Below are 24,627 nucleotides of genomic sequence, written 5' to 3'. Positions count from 1 at the left end.
TAATAATTCAGTTACTTGAATGGATAACAAACAAGGTTGCATTTATGGTTAACAATCTCATGATAATAGAGGGGGAATGATTGCCTTGAGTAGCCCCCAATGCCAAGTTAAGTCTTCAAAAAGTCATCAATGATCAATTTCTTGTAAAACACAAATTTGAGTCCCAAATTTAGAGTGAAATCAATTCATTTATGATTATACCACACACTCAAAAAAAAACCACAACAAATTAAAGAGGCTTCTTTTTCCTTTACAAGGGAAAACTTTATGCACTAACACTACCTACCTACCAGGAAATCAATAACACTCACTTATACTAGCCAGGTTCAGCAGGATCATTCCAATAACATTTACCTAAGACTCCCATATGTTTCTAAATGCATTTTTATAAAGATAACCACCTTAGGGCCCAAAGACCCAGTTCAAGTCCCACCTATTCCATAACTTAACATGTTGAATAAAAATCTCTCAAAAGGTGATTCAACCTTCAGTAGTTAGTAGAATAAAGAAAGGCTGATAAAATTATATAACTAACAAACATAGAAAAGTACAGCACAAAACAGGCCCTTTGGCCCATGATGTTGTGCCGAAGTTTAATCCTCATGTAAAATATAATAACTTAACCTACGCACCCCTCAACTTACCGCTCTCCATGTGCCTGCCCAGCAGTCACTTAAATGTCCCTAATGACTCTGCTTCCACCACCACCACCACTGGCAACGCATTCCATGCATTCAAATGAACATTGTGGAAAATGCAAATATATCTATTATTTACTATACATAATAAAAAGCTACAAATCCAAATAATACCAAACGCTGGCAAAAAATCAACGTTATCAGTAATTTTTGATTCATGTGCTAATCTTGTGGCTGTTCAAAGTGGAAATTCAGTAATGAATTGACCCAACTTGAAGCCCAATTTCTATTGATACTGATCTGGGTAATGGAATCTTCACTATATATTCACATTTAATGCGTGATTTAAAAAAAAGTTTCACTGTAAACCTAACAATTTCAAAATTAATGATGTATGTAGCTTTTTTAAAAGAAATAATTTTATGAAAAGAAAATGCCCAGGTAGGTATTCAAACCTAATCTGTGATAGTCATCACCACCAGATCAACCTTTATGCACATAATGGCAGACTATCCACTGTTACTGGGGACTTGATATCTGTACGTTTGCACGTAAAACAGTTATATAACTGTAAGCAAGGGGAATGAGCATACACAAGAAAAAAATTCTTATTTATCTGCATAATCGGCACACAAAATCATTTTATCCCAACCTCCGTGAGGGTCCATTGCATCCAGTTGTCTGATAGCTGCAAGGAGTGCAGATGCAGCATCCGGTGCAATATTGGTCTGTTGTGCAGATGGATTGCTCCTAAATGCAAACCACATGAAGATCAGCATTAATATGCAAGTAGGTTCAATTTAACAATCAATAGTCGCAACTGACTCGAGTAACTAATGGCAAAGTAGTAGGAAATTAAACTTAAAAAGATAAACGCAGAATAATGCGCAAAGCAACAAGATCAGAGACTCAGTTATATGTCAGAAGATCTTAAATTTGCATTTAAGATTGTTTCGTGTATAATTAAACTTACTGTTAATCTGATTTTTAAAATTAGCATACAAGCTTCATACAGAGGAGCAACCTAATAATAGAACTTTAAAAACAAGGAGAGAGAAAGTTACTATCTGGAGGGAAGAGACCATTAAAAGCAGATAGCCATCAAGAGATTCAAAAGAGAATTAAGACAAAACATCTTCACCAAAATGTGGACAGAAACTATAATATCAATACGAAGGATGAAGCAAATAGTGTTCATAGATTTCAGGAGAGGCTAGCCAAGCTTGCAGAGAAATACAGCAGAGTACTACATGGCAAGATTAAATGAGCATAGACAGGAGGGGCCTACATTCACCACTAATCTTTCCTGCTGCTGTCCAGATCTCTGAGATCCACACGTGACAGCAACTTTCAGAACTGGAAGCATGCTATTCCACATATGAAGACCCTCCATGAACCTGCACAGCTGAAACAGAATATTAGAGGAAGTTCAGGTGGAGCATAAGTGCTGGCATGGACTGGTTAAGCCAAATGGGCTGTTTCTGTGCTGTACGTTCCACGTAGGTAACCAGCAAGATGTTGAGAAGAGCTTCTAAATATTGCTGTATTTTGGTACTTTTGAGTGAAACATGCTTTTGTGATAAAGAAATAACAATAGACACTTTTGCATTCCAATAATACTTCATGGAATGAGCTCTTCACACACCACCCAGATTGGCAATCATAGAAAGCAGTCTGAACTACCTTGTGGATGGTACATCTTCTGGAACCCATTGCGGGTAACTGGAAATAAAAATAAGAATTTGTTAGGCATACAATACCAACCATTTCTTTCCCTCTGCAACCCCATCACTCCAACCACCGTGTCATTGAATAAAATGCAGTGAAAGCAATATAACACATTGAGATTGGAATCCAAGAAGCAAGACTGCATTATGGCTGCATAATCAAAATCACTTGCTGATCATCTCATATAGCAGAGGTTTTCTTTCAATTATTCATTACAGTACTCATGGAACAGAGGATGTTACAGTCAATGCAAGCCAGAAAAAGAAATGTGAAGTGCTTTCTGCAATCGACTATTAGCTGCCTCTAGATCCCGAGAATGAGTGAGACTTTCTGAAGCAAAGGCATGATAAAATTTTGCATATAAAACAAATTAGTACCTTTGGTAAACGAAAGGGAATAGGGATTTACATACCAGTCAGTCTTACATTGGTGGTGGGCAAATTAGTGGAGAGGAATCTGAGAGACTGGATATTTGATTATTTGAAAAAGCATAGTTTGATTCGACATAGCGTGGTTTTGAGAGGGGCAGGTCATGCCTCACAAGCCTTAGTGAATTCTTTGAGGATGTGACAAAATGCATCGATGAAGGTACAGCAACAGACATGGTGTATGTGGACTTTAGCAATGTGTTTGATAAGGCTCCCCACTGTAGACTCATTCAGAAAGTAAGGAGACATGGGTTACAGGGAAACTTGGCTGTCTGGATACAGAACTGGCTGGCCCACAGAAGACAGAGGTTGGTAGTAGATGGGATTGGTGACCAGTAGTGTTCCACAGGGATCTGTTCTGGGACCTCTGCTCTTTGTAATTTTTATAAATGACTTGGGGATGAGGAAGTGGAAGTGTGGCTTATTAAGTTTGGCGATGACATGAAAGGTGGAGGAGTTGTGGATAGTGCAGAGTGCTGTTGTAGGTTGCAATAGGACATTATTAGGATGCAGAGCTGAGCTGATAAGTGGCAGATGGAGTTCAACCTGGGAAAGTGTGAAGTGATTTATTTTGTGAGATCAAATTTTAATGCAGAATACAGGGTTAAAGGCAGGATTCTTGGCAATGTGGAGGAACAGAGGGATCCTGGGGTTCACATCAATAGATCCTTCAAAGCTGCCACCCAAACTCATAGGGTTATTAAAGCAATATATGGCGCAATGGTTCTCATTAGCAGGAGGATTGAGTTTAAGAGCCGCAAGGTTATGTTGCAGCTCTATAAAGTCCTGGTTAGACCACACTTGGAATATTGTGTTCAGTTCTGGTCGTCTCATTATAGCAAAGATACAAAAGCTTTAGAGAGGTCATGGAGGAGATCTACCAGGATGACCCCAGGTCATGTTTTATGAAGAAAGGTTGAGAGAGCTAGGGTTTTTCTCAGTGGAGCAAAGGAAGAAAGGTGATTTGATAGGGGTGTACAAGATGATGAGAAACATAGATAGAGTGGATAGCCACAGACTTTTTCCCATTCGGAAATGTCTATCACGCGTGGGCATAATTTTAAGGCGATTGGAAGAAGGTTTAGGGGAGATGTCAGAGATAAGTTCTTTAAACAGTAAATGGTGTGTGCTCGGAATTCACTGTCAGCAGTGATAGTAGAGTCAGAGACATTAGGGACATTGATGTGACTCTTGGATAGGCACATGGAATATAGCATAATGAAGGGTATGTACATTAGTTTGATCTTAGAGAAGGATAAAAAGGCACAACAACAAGGGCTGAAGGGCCTGTACTGTGTTATACTGTTCTATGTTCTACCATGGAGAAAATATAGATGGTCAGGAAGAAAGAAAGGAGCTGATTTCCTTCATACACAAAATGCTGATGGGTTTTGCATATTTTTTGTAAAGATTTGGCAGACAGCGAGAGAAGCCATTTCTGAGTTCTTAAGTGTCACTGGACCCAAAAGGTTAACTCTGATTTCTCTCCACAGATGTACCAGACCTACTGAGCTTCTTCAGCAATTTCTGTTTTTGAAACCATTTATGAGGCCTGATGGTTTCAACGATGGATACTCATCACAGAGCAAAATAAAAAAAATAGTTATACAGTGCTTATACAAGTAATGTCACTTGTATTACAACTATAATTGTCCAGTCAGAACTGCAGCCAGATAGATTAGTGAAAAGAGTAATATATGCTGTACGCCAATTTTAAAACTGCTTCTGCTCTATCGTCCAAATCACCAAATTAAAAAAAGATTTCCATTCACTGATCCACGAGAACTTTTTGGTAGCCAGTGGACTCCCATGCCATAAGCAAGTTTCTGACATACTGATCTGCATTGTAGCACTGTATATAAGGTATGATTTTGAAACTGAATGTTACTTAACCAGAAGCTGTTCTATTTGGAGCAAATTCTAGTAACATTACCATCATCCCACGTTAACAGCCTCATCGATATCACCGTGACATTCAACGTAAAACCATCACTGGAGCCTCCACTACCAACATCTTGAGGGATTACAATGATTCAGACTAGTCACGTAAGTTAGCTAAGCGTATGTATATATGAGACTACAAAGGTAAGCTGGAAATCTTGCAGTGAATTAACTCACTTCCAGACTCCTCAAAGCCTGTCCATCACCTGCATGGCCCAAGTTAGGAGTTGCCTGGATGAGTGCAACTCCAACAACATTCAACAAAACTTTCCACTATCCAGGATAAACAGCCTGTTTAACTGGCTAAAACACAGACTTACTCCACCACTGACATTCAACAGCAGATGTGTGTACCCTCTGCAGGACACATGCAGAAATTCACCAAGGTTCCCTCAGACAGCATCTTCCAAACCCATGATTACCAACACCTAGAAGAATAAATATGGCAGATACATAGGAAGACCAGCACCTGCAAGTTCCCCTCCAATTCAAATACCATTCTGACTCGGAAATCTATCACTATTCCTTCAGTTTCACTGGTCAAAATCGCTCCTTAATGGGACTACGGCAGTTCAAGGAGGCAGCTCACCATTTTCTCAATGGCAACAAGGGATAGACAATAAATGCTTGAGCAACTAGTGACGCCCACACCCTGCGAGTAAAAAGTTGTATAAAATTACCCTTATTGATGAGACAATGGCAAAGAAGTAGAAGTTTTTCATATTTTGGCTTTGATAAGACATCATGTTAGGCCATGGCCAGAAATAGTCGCTCCCAATCTACAATGATTTGGACGTTGGAGCTAATTATAATATTGCCAAATGTGCAGAAGTGCACAGAATTGACAGGCATGCAAAATGTGAGCATAGGAGCTTCAAGAGAAACAGACAGATAGAGTGGACAAGACCACGGCAGACGGAATACTGTGTGTATAAACATGAGGTTAGTCACTACAGCACAGGAACAACTGAGTAGGATATTTCTTAATCTTGAGATACTGAAAATTGTAGATGCCCAAAGGGACTTAAGTACTCTTGTTCAGAAGTGACTGAGAGCTAGCATTCAAATGCACTAAACCATGTGGAAGTCAAATGTCACATTAGCCTTTATTACAGAAGGACTTGAGCAAAAGGAGCAAAAATATTTTGCTTCATTTAAGGAGAACACTGGTGAGACTGCACTTGAGAGTCTTGTTTGGAGAACTGGTGCCTTTGCTTAAGGAAGGATCTACTTGCTGGAGAGGGGGTAGAACTGAAGGTAGCCAGACTGATTCCAAGGATAGTGGGACTGTCCTATTAAAGGAGAGATTAAGTATACAGGGGCTTAACTCTGAACTTAGAATTCTTAAAGAGATAGACAAAGTGCGTACAGAAAGATGTATGCCTTCGCTGGCGGATCTTTGACCAGGGTTACAGTTTCAGAATAAATAGCAAATCATTTAGAAGTCGGATCAAGAGTGATCTCTTCACTCAGATGCTGGTGAATTCTCTACCCCAAAGCATGGAGTTTTCTGGTTACTGATAACATCAAGGAATATGTGGAATAGTATAGAAATATGGCATTGAAGCAGAAGCCTTGATGTAGAATGGCAGAGACGACATGAGGGGCAGAATGCTCTAGTCTTGCTACGCTCCTTAAGGGGGAAGATTTCAGGTGGTAAATGAAATAGACTTGGTTTTTTGGCAAAATTATTTTACACTACTGACTCGAACGCATACAAGTCAGGACTTAACAGTTTCCAAGAAACACCGATAAAACTCCAGTCAGGACAGTCAACAAGAGAAACATAGCTAATAAGGTGGGCAGGCTCACTCCCTTTCAAAACAATACAGCAATTATTCTTTCTCTTGACACCTGCGTATTATGTCAAAAATTATACAACAAACATTTCAAGTCCTCTTCAGTTATCCACTACCAACAACTCAAATTCATGACTAGTCTATCCAATCAGGGCACCACGTAACTGCATTTACACTATGGTCATGTATTCTGTTATTAAAACAAACTGAGATTAGACTTACTAAACAAAATCAAAATATCAAATAATTTTACATGATCACTAATGCATGTGCAATCCAGGTACCCGACATAAATAATGGGATTCATTTTTAAAAAACAGTTGAAGTTAATATTTTTATACTAAAGAAGAACTGCATACATTTCCAAAAGCAGTAAGCAACGCCGTTTATGTGCTGGTTCGTTCTTATGTTGGTTCCAATCCTGAATAGGAAAACAAATCACAATAGTTTTAGCATTAAAGTAAAATTTAAACTGCTACAATATACAGTAAATATGTATTAAGAATTACTAATCTTCTTCCAGAACCAATACAAGCAAAAACAATAAGTCGACAGTGACATAAACAAATATATAGAAATATATAACAAAAATGCTACAGGAAATCTTTGTTAACAAATGCCATTTTAAATTACAGGTTTAAGGCATATCTTGTTATTTAATAATATATACTGAGTATGCATGTAATTTGAATGCTTAGTTACCTACAGGCTGTACTTCCTCATTCAGAGCATAAAGTTCAACTCCATCAGAGAAAAGGTCACAATTCCATTAACCCCTTGAATTATTTGTTGCCCCATATGGTAGCTTTTGTTTGTTTTTTATGAGACATCCTTTGCACTTCCACAGTTCCTAGTTTCATTCTTGAAACATTAATAACCTGCTTGATCTTTTCTACATTCTAGCCTAGTCAGTTTTATTGCAGCCCCATCTGTAATTAGTCTAGCTGACTGAACAACCTACCACTTCCCTGATCAATTTGGTTCAGTACCACACCATGTGACGTAATTAATTCTAGAACTTATTGGAAGATTATTCCTATAATGACAGTTTTAATCTTGCTAGATACTGATATCAAAAGTGAATAATCTTGCACTTAACAACCATCCAATTTAAACAAGCACAAGACCCGAGTTGTTGAATGAAATGAATCAACGTTGAACAAAATGTTCAATGAAATAGTATCAACATACAAACTGGACAAGACGATTTTCTTGTTTCAGATAGAGGAGAAAAGTATAGTACTGCACTTGCAAACAAATACAAGCGTGCAGCAAGGGGAAAAGGAGCAATTATTTAAAGGGGGACAACAAAACTCTTAACACGTCTGAGCAAATTATTCAGCTTTTGGTGACTACCTACTCATTTGTACGTGGAGACTTGAGAATAATTTACCATTTCGCACAATCATGTACTTTCCCCTACTGCACTTTTCAACATGAACAAACACGTCATTGTGCGCTTTGTGAAAATTGCTCCACATTTTGACATCACTGAAGGCGCTAACTTGTAGAGTTGGGAAAATTAATGTAACTTACGAGGGAAAGGCAACTAAAAGAGTTTGGTTTCCATTTTTTGAAAATTAAATGAATTGAAGTAGGTTACAACAAATGGTCTTTATTTTTGTTCTCTTTGTATTTGAGTGCTTTCTAATCTGCTTGAGATGCTTTCTAATCCTGCTTCCATGCTCAATTCCAGACCAACTAAACTGCCATTTTTCAAGCAAATTCATATTTTAACATCCTAGTGATTTTTAATGTAAATCTTATTTGGCCCTCCAATAAAGCCTTGTCATATTTGAATCCCGTACTAAACACAAATTGCATACACAGTATACATTATGTGAATAACAAGATTTTTCTGTAATAGTAACAAAAGAAATAATCACTATCCTAAGCATTGCCTTTTCTATTCATGAAACAATACTTAATATTAAAACAAATAATATAAAATTGTGCAATTTGATAAAATTTTCATGCAAAATTACTTACCCCAAATATAGTCAACTTCATTCTTCAAATTAAGTTTTCTCTCCATATAAGTGTTTATCGATGCAGTATCACACATGACAAATTTGTTTTGCCAATCACAGCATCTCATTAAGGGACTTCCACATTTTACAGACCACCCCAATGCAAACTCTTCCACTGTTTTCCCATATGATGAATGAAGCACTTTACGCATATATAAAAATGCTTAGAACCATTTTTCTTTGGGGAAGGGACTGGAATAGTACAACCTTAATTCATGTTAAGAAAGAAAAGAACTCCTGTGTAGACTGCAAAAAATATACTAATTTCTAGTTTCCTATCTTTTATAAATTTTATGATGGCTCATAGGAACAGAGAGTCCCAAAATGAAGGGGGAAGAGAGGAGTGCACTCACTTGCTTAACCATACTAGGGATTCAAAACCGTTCTGAAGAGCAATTAAGAATGGGAAGTAATTACTGGCCTAGTCAGTAATTTCCACACCCCCCTCAAAGAATAAAAACAAAGCTCTACCATATCAGGAATTCTAAGTAGAACAAGAAGGATAACTGTGCTCAATATTCTTGAACGGTACTTATTTAATATTAAGATCAACTTAGTTGAAAGTAAGATTTGTGGCAACATGCAATGCTTGACCATTGAATTTCAGTGTGTTCAAGTATTATGATGCATATTCACAACCCTGCACTGAAAGATTTTAGATTCCTAAGGGATTGAGATATCTTTCTTAGTTCAAACTATCGAGTCATGTGTCTGTCATTTTCAAATGGTAATACTTCAGTAAGTGACAAGCGACTTAGTTTGTGAAGATCACATTGATAAGTAGGAATGTGATGAGGGTAGAGAAGTAGAAGACAACACATAACTGACAAAAAATTAAAGAGTGAAAAACTAACTCCCCCAAGGCCTGAGCAGTACGCGAAGTAGGACCTGAATGTGGGTTTGCCCGCTGAGCTGGAAGCAAGCAAACCAACATCCAGAATCTCAACCTGAGCTACAAATCTTCTCAAACCTCACTAATGAAATAGGACCATTTCTAGCTTGGTACAGAAGTGGAAAGAATCCTCATTTATTCAGCCAGGATAGAAATAACATGATTTTGAACAACAACATTGTGATGCTGCTTAAATTGCCCAAAAAAGGTTTTCACCTGAACATGCAAGCACTTCTTTTAAAAACTATCAGTTTGGAAAATGGTGAGACTACTTTTAGACACTAGATTCAAAGTTTTTACAGCCAATTCTATAAATCATCATATGCTGATGGTCTTTCTTGAAACAAAATCAACCACAAAAGAGTTTGGTGGTATTAAACTCTGCCTAAATTAATTATTTTTCAATATAGCAGGTGACTAAATCTGAATCAAGTCACTTGGGGGCTTGAGTTTTTACAGGAAAACATTAAAAAGGTTCCATTCAATACAGTTGTCTGATGAATTTTATCAATCCTGTCTACTTTGAATCAAGAAATGCTTCACTTTCTGCTACAGTAATGGTTTGGTTCCAGAGCCTCTTGAGTACAATACTGGTGTTATCTATATTTCAATTAGGCAACAATGCCAAAGCAACTTCAAGCTCTTTCTTGATTTTCACAATCTGGTTATTCATTGGGAGTTTGACTGAAAAGGTGAATCACTGTGGTTAATTCTTTAGTCCCATCTTTACACACAGAATGAATTACTGCACTGTCACCTCCTGTTTAAAAATTTGCTTCCGCTCCTAGAGAGAAAGGGCAAGAAAGCAAATCTATGTAATATCAACTGAATGTTGCCGGATATTGGTATAAATTATCAAATCTAAAACCTAGTTTTTGAAATGAAGATAAGTGCTTTGAATTTATGCCAGGCACCAATTTAGACCAATAACAACCATTACTGAAAACCACAGCCATCTGAAAACCAATAATTGAAAGACATTTGACTCTGCACTGAGAAGTTACAAAAAATTATGCACCAATTTTTTCACTCAGACAATAACCTCACCAAGGACTAGCCAACAGATACCAAATTGAAAAGCAACAATATTGGGCATTGGTACACAACTGTCACAGGTAAGGGAAGTCACTTAATGAGATGTGCCATGTTTTCAGAGGGGAAAATCCCAAATTACCACAACAGTAATTGAGCCATACCTTGGTGTATATTCAGGCCATAATGAATTTTGGCTTGAATAAACATGATTATATGCATTTACCTGGATCAAGCAATTATTTCTAATGTTACTGAGACGGCAGTTTCCAAAAATATTTCTACAGCACTCTTCCATAAACAAATTTACAATAGGGAATTATTTTCTTACAAAAACCTATATAACTAATAATGTACAAAATAAATAGCAAACTTTCCTGATTATTAGAATTCCAAACCCTTTCAAAGGAATTTAAACCAATTAAAATTTTCAGCCAACACTTTGCAACAAACAAAATCAAATGTGTGCACAGTACTGTACCACTTACGTCGATAAACGTTTCCATCTACATTATAATCTTCACTGAAGTTTTTATCCTAAAATCACTTAAAAGCATCTGAGCCAAAGTGGACTCCAACCACCTGGTTAAGAAAGAATCCCAAACAGATGTTGGAAACAATCTTCTTAATGTAGCTAAACTGGATGTTGGACCACAGATGGTGTCAACTTAACTTTCGTTTATACAAATATGTCTTCACTGGTAATATTTCAGAACGCTCCAACTTTAGTTAATAAGGGGAACGAGAGGACATTGTCACAAGGTAAACAGGAAAACATAAGCCAAAGTGTTGAATGGTGAAAGGAAACCAGTCTTGCATTCAGGTGTGCATTACACACCATCCTCTCTTGAGATTGTCGTTTGGAGAAAGGCATTTTGCATGCACCAAGTTGCATCAAAATATTAACATAGACAAACAATCGAGATCTAAGGCCCGGTAACTTCATAACATATGGTCTAACTGCCAAGGCGGGCACATAATTTCTGATGGTGAAAGTCATTTCCCCTCTTCTTTTAATTGACAGGTAATGCCAGTGGGTTACAAGTACTGCACACCCCTTTGATTTCACCAAGTCCAAACTATAATAAGTTTCCACCAGCACTCTGTGCATGAATTTGAGATACATACTATAAATGACAACTTGCTTTTAAATGGATGTTAGTTGTCATTAAACTGACAATAACAAAAGATTCTGTGCAGTATTTCATGTTGCTAAGACGTTCCAATGAGTATCTGGAACAAATTAAGACTCAAATGATGCTTCCACAAGTCCAACAAGAGCTGGTGTTTGTCAGAATTATACTTTAAAAAGCAATTTTTAAATTAGAGGTCACTCACCTTCACAGAATGAACAGTTACATCACACAGCGAACACAAATGAGGGAACATTGTTGGCAAGAAACCATGGTAATCGTTTATGTTGCTCAGTGAAGGAGATCCTCGCTTTCTCTCAAAAAGAGGCCTTTCTTGCCCACGTGAAGGAGAGGGCCCCATTTTTCCATAATCGGAATCATATATTGACTCAGACATACGCATATCATCTCTACGGAAGTCATCACCTCTTAATCGTTCAGTATCATAGTCCTTCCTGTCATAATATCTAGAACTCGACTCTCGAGAGGAACCATGGTCATAATTGACCACTGGATCAGCGTCAGGATCACGACCTTCAAAATTACTTCGAAAGCGCCTCTCTTCCTCCCATTCATTGCGGGAGGTTCTGAAAGAACGATCATCCCGAGGAGAACTGTCACCTCTGCTGTAATTCAAAGATGTTCCTTCATCATTTCTTTTTCTTTTAAGTTGCATAAGAATGTCTGGCAAGGATTCAGGAGTAAGTTTGTCTTCAGGATAGCGGCTCAGTTCATCCAAGTCCCTGGATGAAAGGCCAAAGGTAGCCAAAATATTACTCGCCCTGTCTGCATCAATCTGTTTTTGAACGGCAACTGATGTTTGATTGCGACTGCCTACATCAAACAAGGAAGGCAAAGCACTGCTGAATCGAGAGGGCCCTCCACCTGAAGACATACTTTGATGTCCTTGTCCCACACCTTGCATGTTCACTCCCTGACCCTGTCCAAAATTCATATAGCCACCCATTCGTGCACCCTGGTTCATTCTCCCAAGATTCACATGGACATTTGCAGACTGTGCTGCAGGAAAGAATCCAATATTATGACCATCTTTCTTCATGCCACGACCGTGATCCTGCTGGGCTCTACCCAATGACATTCTGGCACAAGAGAGAGTCTAGTTCAAAACTGGCAAGAGCAGGATAAAGTAATTCTTCAGTGGTTAGTAGATAGCCTTTGTTGGCTCTGTAGAAAGCGGTTTCACTATCTAATTTCGTCTAATAGATGGCTGATGCGAGTAATGGCACAGATTCCTCAGAGAACTTTGCCAGGCTGAAAAGTTAAAACAAAAATGTTAGGTCAGGGATCTCAAGGCCTCAGAAAGGACCATGCATCTCGATCCATCTTCAAAGTCTGAAGTTCAAAACTGGTCTGCAGAAAGACAGTTTAAACAAGATCGAATGCAACATTTCATAGTTGCATGCAAAACCCAATGCAGTGGGATAATTTCTTTGTACTCTATACAACCTCTTAACAAGAAATGGTAAGAATCTCAAAAGGCATGTCGGTGGGAAAACATGGCCAGTGCCAACATCAAAAATGGTAAACTGGCCAACAAACTGTCAAGTAAACAAGATTTTCCAACCCACTCTTATAGGATATCTAAGGCATTTTGAAGATCACAAATAAATTTATAGTAACATTTTAGAATAATACCTTTGTAAATTTTAAGATATTGCAACTATTGCTAGAAAGGGAAGTAACACATGAATGGATGTGTTGTAAGCCACTGAAAAAGAAGAGGTTGTGCGCATATTACAGCACTCATTTCAGACTTGATAAAATGTTTTTTTTTAAAAAGGACCTATCAATGATTTAACAACTCATTCTGCAAGAACATGTCTCTTGAACATATTGTTCAGTAAGTAGTCTGCAATCTAAATTAACTGGTAACAAATAAAAAGTGTGCACAGAATTCAAGGTATATGCAATAAAGGAACAAAGTCAACAAGGACCATTAAAACAGCAACTGGCTAACAAGGAATAGCTGCAATGCTGAAATGTAACTACTGTGCATCCAACCCAAATCAGAACTGTTTGTTGGATAATTACATTTACAACACTGCTGATGTTCAGCACATGTTGTCTTCATGACCAATTGCTTACAAGGAAGTGTTTTTTCCATGAATTTCTTGCACCAGTTGAAAGTTATACATAGAAGGTAGTTACAAACATTTTCATCCTAGAAGTTGTCTGAAATGAAAACCCTTACCTCTGCATGGGTTTAAAATCAACCCAAAATTTCAAGACTGAACAACACATCCTACCTTGCTGATTCATGCTTTTAAGCACCAAGTGCACAAGCACTCAAAAGATGGTAGATAAAGCAATGAGAAATTACCATTGTATATTTTTGGACTATTGCCAAAACATCAAAAGACATGAATCCAAACACCATAAAAACAAAGAAACAGCATAGCTTTAGTGGAATTATTCTTCAGAGCAAGGCACCTTGATATAATGTGTAAAATATCTGAATTGAAGTGGAAACCTTTCAATATAGTGACATATTCTGCGGAATGAAAAATGTTTTCTTTAAAAAAGAAAAATTCAGAGTTTGAAGTTTCATAAAAATAAACTGTCTGCACGGCAAACACTATAGTTCAAATCCATTTAATGTTTTTTTTCTACAACTTGGTACAATAATGGCATCAATTCCATTCTGTCTTTCAAGCATTCACAGCAAGGTTGGCCCAGCATATTCAATTTAAAGAGCTTTTGTGACCAATGCAACAAGACTTACCTGCAACAGAACATACTGCTTTGCTAGATAAAGAAGAAAAATTGGAGATTTGATAACTTTCTAACCAAGATCAATGTGTGACTGAAATCAGCTTGGGATTACCTATCAAGCAGTCACAAAATCAACAGAATCAGACTGATTTTAGAAAGTTATATCTGAAGTCAAATTAGTATGATAACCCATTACAAATGACGGTGGAAGTTGGACCAAGTATGTTTAGGGAATTCTACACGACTGGATGCTCAAAAAGTGTGTATTTTTAATACAAAATATTAGGTTGACAGACATTTTTTTCAAACCAAAATCATATTCAGATGGATTAGAAGCTCCAAATTGTGAAATTCCCATGACAAGTATTTTGTTTGATAAAAATGTGTGAATCCTCAGTTACAAAATTCAACATTCTTTTGGTATAGAAACATCAAAATTAATAGTTAATTAGGTTAATAAATAAATTATTATTTAAAATGCAAGAATATTACTTGTGCACCCCAATGGCACTTGAATTTGTTCCATAACAGTTTACCTGATAAGGACTATACCATTTTATTAAGAGGAATGTGATCAATGAAAACATTTCAGTTATTGTGGGTAACAATGGTTCAATTCAGAGGAGCTATTTCCTTTCTCGTCATTAAAAACATTTTTGGGAGGGAAAAGTAGCATTTTAAAACAATTCTTTGTCAATACATAAAAATAAGCTATTGTGCAATGAATTGCATTTGGGGAATTTCAGCAACATTTCTCAATTGCTCAAGCCATTCTGGAGACCTACCATCACATACTTTTGGAAAGCCAATGTACAAAGAAATTCAACTGAGGATGAATCTATCAAGTGTCTCTGACTATGGGAGCTTGGATGGGTAACGAGGAGAAACTACTGATATTCAATACCAAGAGGAATACATACTTCCTAAACATATTGTCCATTTTAGCAGGGTTGTCATCTCTAAGATAGAAAGGTTCTCCAGCATGTTCCCATTATTGCTAAAATAGGTTTGATTTATTAAAAATACAGATCATTTAACACAAAATGGCCTGCTCTCAATTACCAAGTGGTTGATTCATCGACGATTTAAAAATCTTGTTTTGTTCAGCATCATGCATAAAGTTGGGACTGACAGCATAGGAGTATTTAAAACTCTTGTCTGACACAGCAATGGAGATTTAACCTCCAGCAGCACCAAAAAAAAAGCAGCAATGATTCTTCATCCAGAGTCCATGAGCAATCTCAGCCAGACAAATAATATGGACTCAAATAGATAAATAGAAAGAAAACTAACATTTTGGCAGGTCCCATCATGAGACACTTTCATATTGCAAGATGTTTTGCAGCCATTTTTTTCATCAGAGTTGAGAATGTTACCATTGAATGAAACTGAAAATATGCAGTAACCTGAATTTGTGACGCTAATCTTTTCTTATTCAATTATTTCTTGCACTTCCTTCAATCAGCTTACAGTAGCTATAAGCTTAAAATTCCTATTCTTTTTCCCCTTTCTCCTTCATCAACATTTGCTATTCTCTTTTTAGTTTTAAAATTGAAATAGGAAGCCTAAAAAAATCCAGGGAAAATGATAACTACCAAATAAAACGGCATCTTAAACTTGTATCTTTTCAGAACATTCCATTACAGCAGATGAAATACTTAAAATTGGGATTTAAACTGTATCTTTATTCAGAGATCCTTTGGTCACCTCATTCTAAACCTACAGGTTATTTTGTTTTCCTTTTTAAAGAATCCAACTTGCTTTTTACCCACTGAGAAACCAACATTTATCATAACAGAAAAGCAGCTTGGTGAAATCACAAACTCAGTTCCATACCACTTTCCAATCAACAGACACCTACAATGTTTTAAAATTGTAATGTCAAATAAATATCTATATTTCTTTTTAAGCGAACAAGTTAGAAAATCAAAAGTCTCTGAACACAAAGCAAATAAAAAAGTAACCTAAATTATAAAAGGATGCAACGTGTAAAACCCAGATACCTGGGTTTAATTCCAGCCTTAGGCGACTGTCTGTGTGGAGTTTACACATCCTCACCAACCCCCCCCACTCCGAGTCTGTGTGGGTTTCTATGAGATTTTCCAGTTGCCTTCCACAGTCCAAAAGTGCGCAGGTTAGGTGGTTTGGCCAATGGAAGTGTAGGGTTACAGGGATAGGCAAAGGGGTGCATCTGAGTGGAATACGCTTCAGAGGGTCGGTGTGGACTCAGGCTGAATGGCTTGTTTCCACACTGCAGGGATTCTATGAAGCTGGAGCCCAGAATTTCTTTTCAATTTCATATGTAATAAGAATATTTGACATGGTTTCACATGCTCAGGTATATAGTCAACTGTGAATAAATAGGTTTATGTGACAAATATAAAGCAACATGCCTGCCGATTTTCTTTCCAGCCAAAGAAAAGCAGATTGTTTCTGCTTTGCAGTATGACTGATGGTGGAAGGCACAAAGGTTACAAACTGAGGTACTTAGGCAGAGAAACCCAATTTCCACAAGGTTATTTAATCAAAATTGTACTGTTTTGAACACCCATTTTAGAGCTAACCATTTTATCAGGTTGTAGAAAAACTGTGCAACTTTATGTCATAATGCTGACAGAATGAGTGAGAGGAAGCAACATTATCAAAATGATACAATTTTAAATGGGGCTCTGGGACCTGAAGTTTAACATACGAATATGCAAAGGAACAAATAAACTAAGCTGTTAAAAATTGTATGGGATTCATTCTTTTCTAATGAGAGTCGTGTACAAAAATCAAGTCATGCTAAACAAAAATAAGTTCTTCATTTTGCCTCAGCTGATCTTTTTCCTCAATTCTCGGCAACACGTGTGGAAGCTCAATAAAGGGGAACAATGTAAATTCTGAATGATACTGGATTAAAACAAATGAATTACAAGATTGTATAAACTCATTTTGTGTTGCTTTGAATAAGGATGATCATTTGATCATTAAATAGTCTAGTTAAGGTATTTAAATGATCCAATGCAGAAATAATTTCATTAGTAGGGGTATCTTGAATAATAAGCCATCACCCTCAAAATTACAGTGAGGCCGCTCAGGGGTGATAACAAACACCACCTCAAGACAAATTAAAAGCCAAGTGCTGCAGATTCTGGTGATTTCAACAGAAACAGAACTGGAAAATTTGAACAGGGTTGGCAGCATGTGTGGACAGAAACAAAGCCCAATAAAGTCATAATGGACTAGAAACATGAACAGATTTTCTGTCTCCATAGATGCTGTCAGACCTGGTGAGTTTCTCCAAAATTTTGTTTTTATATCACTTCATACAAGTACAGATCTTTCTCAATACAATTAAAAATGTAGAAATTTGCTAAGATTCTGAGAGGTAGATAAAGATAATCGCCAGATATAATGCATTATCCTCTGCCACTTCCGCCACCTACAATCAGACTTCACTACCATTTCCCTTCCCACCTCATTAGCATTCCGCAGATACCACTTCCTCTGCGACCCCCTTGATAGGTCTACACACACCCACCTCTACTCCTGCCCGCCCCCCAAAACCAACCCACCCTCCACCTTCCTTTACTGCCTTAAGAGGCGTAAAACCTGCACCTTCAACTCCATCCAAGACCCCAAATTATTCTTTACACATCCAGCAAGAGATTGCCCTGCACATCCAAATGCCTCATCTACCCTGTCCCTTGCTCTCGATGTGGTCTCTTCTATACTGGGGATATATGATGTCAATTGGTGGAATGCTTCAAGGAACATCTCTGTGACACACGCACCAATCCCACTGCCTCGTGGCTGACCACTTCAACTCCCTTTCCCACTCCACCAAGGACATGCAAGTCCAGGGCCTCCTCCATCTCCAAAACCAAGCCACCCAGCATCTGAAGGAAGAATGCCTCATTTTCCACCACGGGACCTTCCATCCACACAGCATCCACGTCGATTTCACTAGGTTCCTCATCTCCTCTCCCTCCACCACACCCATGATCCAACTCTCTACCGCTCCCGAACTGTCCCACCTGTCCAGCTTCCTTCCCAGTTACCTTACCCCCACCCCTATTTATCTCAGTCCCTTTCCCCACCACACATTCCTGAAGAAAAGCTAATGCCAGATTCTCCTGCACTTCAGATGTTGACTGACTTGCTATGCTATTCCAGCACCACAGTCTCAACTCTAATCCCCAGCATCTGCAGTCCTCACTCTTACTGAATAGCCATAAAAAGTTTGAGTGACTAAAAAGCCTATTTGTGTTGCTGGAAGGCAGTTCAAGCCACAAGTGACTTAATAGATTGGTAGGATGAATGAGGGAGATCATTTAAATGAAAAAAACTAGAAAAATTTGAGCGGTATGACAATGGTGTTCAAAATTTGATAGGGAAAAAAATTGTTCAATGATGCAAAAGCCAGACAGCACTGATTTAAGACAATTAGCAAAAAGACCAGAGGGGAGATGAGAGTGCTCTATTCAGCAAGTTATGAACAGGAATGCACTACCTTAAATGGTGGGGAAAGCAAACTTCAAAAAAGGATTAAACAAATAAAGAGAAATAATCACAAGGCTACAGAGAAAGACCAGGGAAGTGAGACAAACTGGTTAACATTTTCAGCCAAAGGCTCATTGGAGTTAATGGCCTCTTCTGATGTCAGCTGATTCTAAGAAATAAGATGTTTCTCTTTCAAAACTCTAGACTTTGAGATTTCATACCTTTCACATGCCTGGTTTTAAATAGGTTTACCTCTATCGCCTTCATTAGCTTAATTTGAAATAGTCCCAATTATACATGAACAATACCCAGTTTGGATAACAAATGCTGTTATGGAAAGCACTTAAATACAGGGCAAGAATACTGAAGTCACTTGTATATTTCAAAGCCTTTTATCAAAATTACCAAAATGAAATTATCAACATTGATGAACAATTTTTTAAAATCGAAATTTTACTGTAAAGTTTTTATTGGTCAATATGATTACTCAGTCATCAGAATTTAAACCAAAATGACTTTTTGTTAATCCAGTCTGAGACACCTCACAGGTCAATAATACACATTAAACTCTGCATTCTAACTCAAGAGCAGCAAAATATACAATGAAACAGTAAATTCTTGAGTATGTTAATAAAAGTCTAAACCCATTAGTTCAATGAAGCAAAACAGTTAAGCATGAATGAGAATGGCAGAATGTGTAGAACTGAACAAATCTGTAAATCACAAAGTCTGAATCTTTCCCCCTCAATTTGGCTTATTTCTCCTATCTCTGGACAGTGCCAACTTGCTTGGATGCATTCCCAAACTACGCTTCAGCACCTTATCCAACATGCACATTATTCTTATCAGAACATTCAGTTTGTCAACAGGTAATCTGAGAGCATCAAAAAGCAAGTCTTTTCCACACCCAGATTCTTAAATGGGTAACCCTTGATTTTTAAACAGTGACACCTAATTCTAGATGTAAACATCCTCACAACATCTATCCTGTCAAGGCTCTATGGATATCAAATGTTAAAATAAAACCATTTTCATTCTTCAAAACTTTGAGTATCAACTCAATCTGTTCAATCTTTCCTCACTATCAACTCCTTTATCCCAAGAAGTTTAGCAAACCTTTTCTGAACTACTTCCAATGCAGATATATCCTTCAGACAAGAAAATCAAATCAATACTATAGGTGATGACACCATACATTCGTACCAAACCCTCCCTATATACTCCCCACCCCTGTCTACTGACTTACCTACCTAATTATCTACTGTACCTCATTCCAACTTGTTCTCCTTCATGAACAAAGATCCCTTTGAACAACAGTATGCTAAACACTCTCTCCATTCAAATAATTTTGTTTTTATAGTCTTCCTAACAAAGGTGACACTCACTTTCCTTCACTATAATTCCATGTCATTTTGTTTTGTCCATTCACTTAAACCATCTATATTCCTATTCAGTTTCTTTGTCCCCTACTCACTTGCTTTTCTACATATCTTTACATCTTCAGTAAATGTGGCTACTATACAGTCTGATCGATCATTTAATTCATTATTTGTAGATTGGAAAGAGTTCAGACCTTTTGCACCTCCATGCAAAACCCCACTAGTTACTGTTTTCCAACTTGAAAATGATACATTCCCAACTTGGTTTCCTGTCAGTTAACTGGTTCACGAACAATGTCCCATCACCACTGGGTCTTCAAGGTTTGTGTAAAGATTAGCAGCTCGGGTGTCAGTTGTCACGGCTGTGGGTATGTTTGTTGAGCTGAGATGTTAATTTGCTGATGTTTCGTCCCGTCTTAAGTGACATCTTCAGTGCTTTGCAGCTTCCTGTAAAGCGCTGCTGTACTGTCTCCTCTGGTATCTATTTGTTTCTGTTTCTGTTGCTTCTGGTTGTTGGTTCCATTTGTTTGTTGTAGTGGCTGATAGATTGGATCTAGGTAAAGCTGCTTGTTGATGGAGTCCATAGCTGACTGCCATCCTTTTAGAAATTTTCTAGCTGTCCGATGACCTTTCTGTCATCCCAGTCGAATTTGTGGTCTTGGTCATCTATGTGTATAGCTACTAGGGACAGAAATCGAGAATACACACCGGATTACCAACACCATACTCACAGGCATCAGATTTGAGACAGGAGGAAACCAACAACCAACTCCTATTCCTGAATGTGATGATACAAAGAACAGTGAATGCACCACAAGTGTACAGGTAAGCCACACACAACTACCAGGTCCTGAATTACAACAGAAACCACTCAAATACATACAAGAGAAGCAGCATGCGGACCCTGTTCAAAAGGGCTTCAACACACTCTAGCACTCCTGACGTACAAAGGGAAGAAGACACTTCCACAGAGTATTCGCCAATAAGGGATATCCCTGAAACTTCATCCACAGATGCCAAAGACAAACAATGTAACGAGCACATGCCATGACCTAACTCACTATCCATGCCACCTTGCAGAAAAAACGTTTCTGAACTGACAGCCAGACTTCTCCAACCACTGGGATCATGACAGCCCATAAACCGATAGCCACGCTAAGACAACAATTACCAGGACAAAAGACCCTTCATACTCATCATGTGGAAGGGTAATGTAATTTACAGGATTCCATGCAAAACTGCACAAAACACTACATAGGCAAACAGGCAGACAACTAGTAATCCGCATCCACGAACACCAACTAGCCACTAAATACCACTCATCGTCCCTAGTAGCCATACACACAGATGTCAAGAACCACAAGCTCGACTGGGACAACACAACGATCAAGCTAAACACAGGAAACTAGAGAATTTCTAGAACTATAGTACTCAGCCGCAGACTCCATCAAACACATTGACCTAGACCCAACATACCGGCCACTACAATGAACCACCGGAACTAGCAACCAGGAGCAGCAGAAACAGAACCAAATAAATTCCAGAAGAGACAGGACAGAAACGCTTTACAGGAGGCTCCAAAGCACTGAAGATGTCACCTAGACAGGGAACGGGACATATGCAAATCGTTTTCCCCGCTCAGCGAACATACTCACAACCATGACACCATTAGGTCTTATCTGTAATTATAAACTTTTATGTGAATTATCAAATGCCTTCTGGATATCCAAATACATTACATCTACTGGTTCCCCTTTATTCAGCTGCTTGTTATATCATCAAATAACCAACACTCCTCCACAAAACATCCTACTTCTTTAATAATCAATTCTTGCATTTAACCATTAGCAAACATTACACTTACTGGCTTAAGAGTTTCATGCTATCTCCCTCCATGGATAGGTGTGTGACATGCGGTTTACTAATCCAGTGGGATCTTGCCAGAACCAATAAAATTTTGCAAAATTACAACTAATGCAACCCACCAGTTCTTTAAAAACTTAGGATGCAGAGAAACTTATCAGCCATTGGTCCCAGTTGTTTTACTAGTACTTTTTCTCCAGAGATCAAGTTCCCTCCCATCCCACCTTTGCCCTCTTCTTGGGATGCCCTTTGTACCTTTCACTGTGAAGACAGATACAAAACACTTGTTTGTGTTTTATATGTACAGTAGAAACATTTTACTGTCTTACTCCTGTTACTTAGTCAAAAAATCCCAATCTTTTGACCAACACCAGCCTTTACAGCATTACAGATATGATCACTTAGTTTCAAACCATCCTTAGCTTTCTTTATTGTTACCTTGTATCATTTTCCTGTCTTAATTTAGGTATCTTCGTTGAGAATAAAGAAACACTTCCTTAAACGTCTGCCATGCATTTTCTACGCATTTTTTTCACACCAACTCAGTTAAATGTATCTTTACACCCTTTTAATTGTTTTTATTAGAATGATAGCTTCAGACCCAAATTTTTCACCCTTAAACTTAGTTTGAATTTTTCTGTTATGATCATTTTTACCTAAAAGGATCCTGTACTATGATGCCATTATTTAATCCTGCCTTGTTCCACATTACCCAGATCTAGAACATCCCATTTGGTTCCAGAACAAACTGTTCTCTGATACTGTCCTGAATAGATTCTGAACTCATTCTCCATTCGGTATACTTTAGGTCCCTTTTGTCTCAAAAAACATTAGCATTTTGATGCCTTTCTCCTCTTTCCTACATCCTATCCAATTTCCTATCCACCTCTCAACTCAATTTGCCCATCTCATTCTTCATCCCATTTCACAAATCCAAATTAGTGACCTGGAGAAAAGATTGATTAGACAGAAGATTGGAAGGAACTGACTTGTAGTGTTCTACAATAATTTGGTGCTGGGATCTCAACTACTGATGAAATTTATGAATGACTTGGCAACACAAAATTGCATATATCCAAAGATAAAGTGTTTCACATTTGTAGACCATTAAAATGTCAGATCAGGTCTGAAAAATAATCAGAAAGGCTAACAGAACAATAGACGTGATAACAACATTTTTCTGAAATCATTTGAGGGGATGGGAATGGCTTGCTCCCATCTGTTTTAGCCAGAAGACCCGTGTTCAATACTGCTTAGAAGCTTACATACAAAAGTGTACTGCCTCTGATGTAGGCTAGTTAGTGTACATTCATGTTAACCCTCAGCTGCCCTAAATGGGAAACATCAGTTGCAACAAGGGTATCTAGCGATAAAAAGGCACCCATTAAATCCAGGGTTTAAATAAGATTTGAAAATAAAATCAAGCTGTTCTCACACCCATCACACATAGCCTGGGGGAAAAAAATGCAGCTTTTGTGGAATGCTACCATGAGTTTTAAAAATGATTTCCAACTTAATTAACTAGATATTTTATTCTGCTGGCCCAGAGTCGATCAGGAAAGAGGGCAAGCGGAATGAGTTAAAATAGACTGGCCAAGATCTCAATCAATCTGCTCAGGGGTGAAAGAACTCTTTCCTGTTTCGGTCAGCCTTCTTTCTCTCTCCAAGACATTTTCTACTTCCACATTGATTTCCGTCCCTTGCCCAGATTTCCCTTCTTCTTAAACACACGGTGCCATCAAGCTTCCCCACCCCACAGCCGCTGGCTCTCGCTCAGGCTTTAACCATGTAACTCCTGAGGACTTCCCAGTCTCTCCACTCCACCATTAATTTCTTCACTATCCATTTCACTGGCTCCCAGTTGCCTCTTGTTTCCCGGTTGGTGGTTGCGGGGGGGGGGGGGGGGGGGTTACTGATATCCCTGATCCTCTCCAAGTCCCCTGTATTTCACTAACGGCCTAGGGTTATATTTCAGCAATATTTATTGAGCGGGTTTTGATTTGTTTTCTTTCTTTTGCGGTGTTTATTTTCCAGCCCCTTTCTCTCCATCGACACAAACAAAATGGCGCCGGCTCAGCCAGCGACAAAGTGACAAAGCTCCGCGGCTGCACAGGGAGCCGGACACGGCGGCTGCCCGCTCCACGCCAAGAGGGCCGGCTCCGAAACGTCTCCGCCCTTTCCTCCCTCCACCCCGCGCCCGCTGGAGACAGCCGGCAGAGCCCCTCGGCTTTCTGCTCCATTTCGTTTCGCCGTTCTCCTCCTCCTCCCGCTTTCTTACCTCGAGCAACCCGTCCTCCCGAGAAAACGGTATGCGCACGCGCAGCCCATACCGCCGACCGCCTCCATTCTGCGCAAACGCGCTGGCCGGCTGCCTCCGTTCTGCGCACGCGCGGCCGGCTGCCTCCGTTCTGCGCACGCGTGCCAACCCCTCCCCCCCCCACACACGAAGGTATGACATGGAGACTCCTGTGTTGGACTGGGATGGACAAAAACTAACACAAAACCAGCTGATAGTCCAGCAGGTTTATTTGCAAGCATTAGCTCTC

At 38.5% G+C, this 24,627-nt stretch overlaps 1 protein-coding gene across 3 annotated transcripts in view; it reads right to left on the bottom strand.

The window, feature by feature from the left end:
- The window catches only part of LOC132823318 (matrin-3-like), a 52,312-nt gene extending 27,922 nt beyond the window's left edge, over positions 1-24,390 (bottom strand). For all 3 annotated transcript variants that reach the window (XM_060837001.1, XM_060837003.1, XM_060837002.1), the window contains exons 1-5: positions 24,360-24,390; positions 11,827-12,893; positions 6,894-6,955; positions 2,322-2,360; positions 1,291-1,388 (exon numbers count right to left, since the gene is read on the bottom strand). In XM_060837001.1, coding sequence (XP_060692984.1) covers positions 1,291-1,388; positions 2,322-2,360; positions 6,894-6,955; positions 11,827-12,720 — 1,093 coding nt within the window. In that variant the 5' untranslated portion in view covers positions 12,721-12,893; positions 24,360-24,390. The remainder of the gene's footprint in view (positions 1-1,290; positions 1,389-2,321; positions 2,361-6,893; positions 6,956-11,826; positions 12,894-24,359) is intronic.
- Between the last annotated feature and the right edge of the window lie 237 nt (positions 24,391-24,627).

Source organism: Hemiscyllium ocellatum, chromosome 16, assembly GCF_020745735.1.
Source record: "Hemiscyllium ocellatum isolate sHemOce1 chromosome 16, sHemOce1.pat.X.cur, whole genome shotgun sequence".
NCBI classification, from domain to species: Eukaryota; Metazoa; Chordata; class Chondrichthyes; order Orectolobiformes; family Hemiscylliidae; genus Hemiscyllium; species Hemiscyllium ocellatum.
Note: the sequence above shows the minus strand (reverse complement) of the source record. Positions and strands in the feature narration are given on the sequence as shown.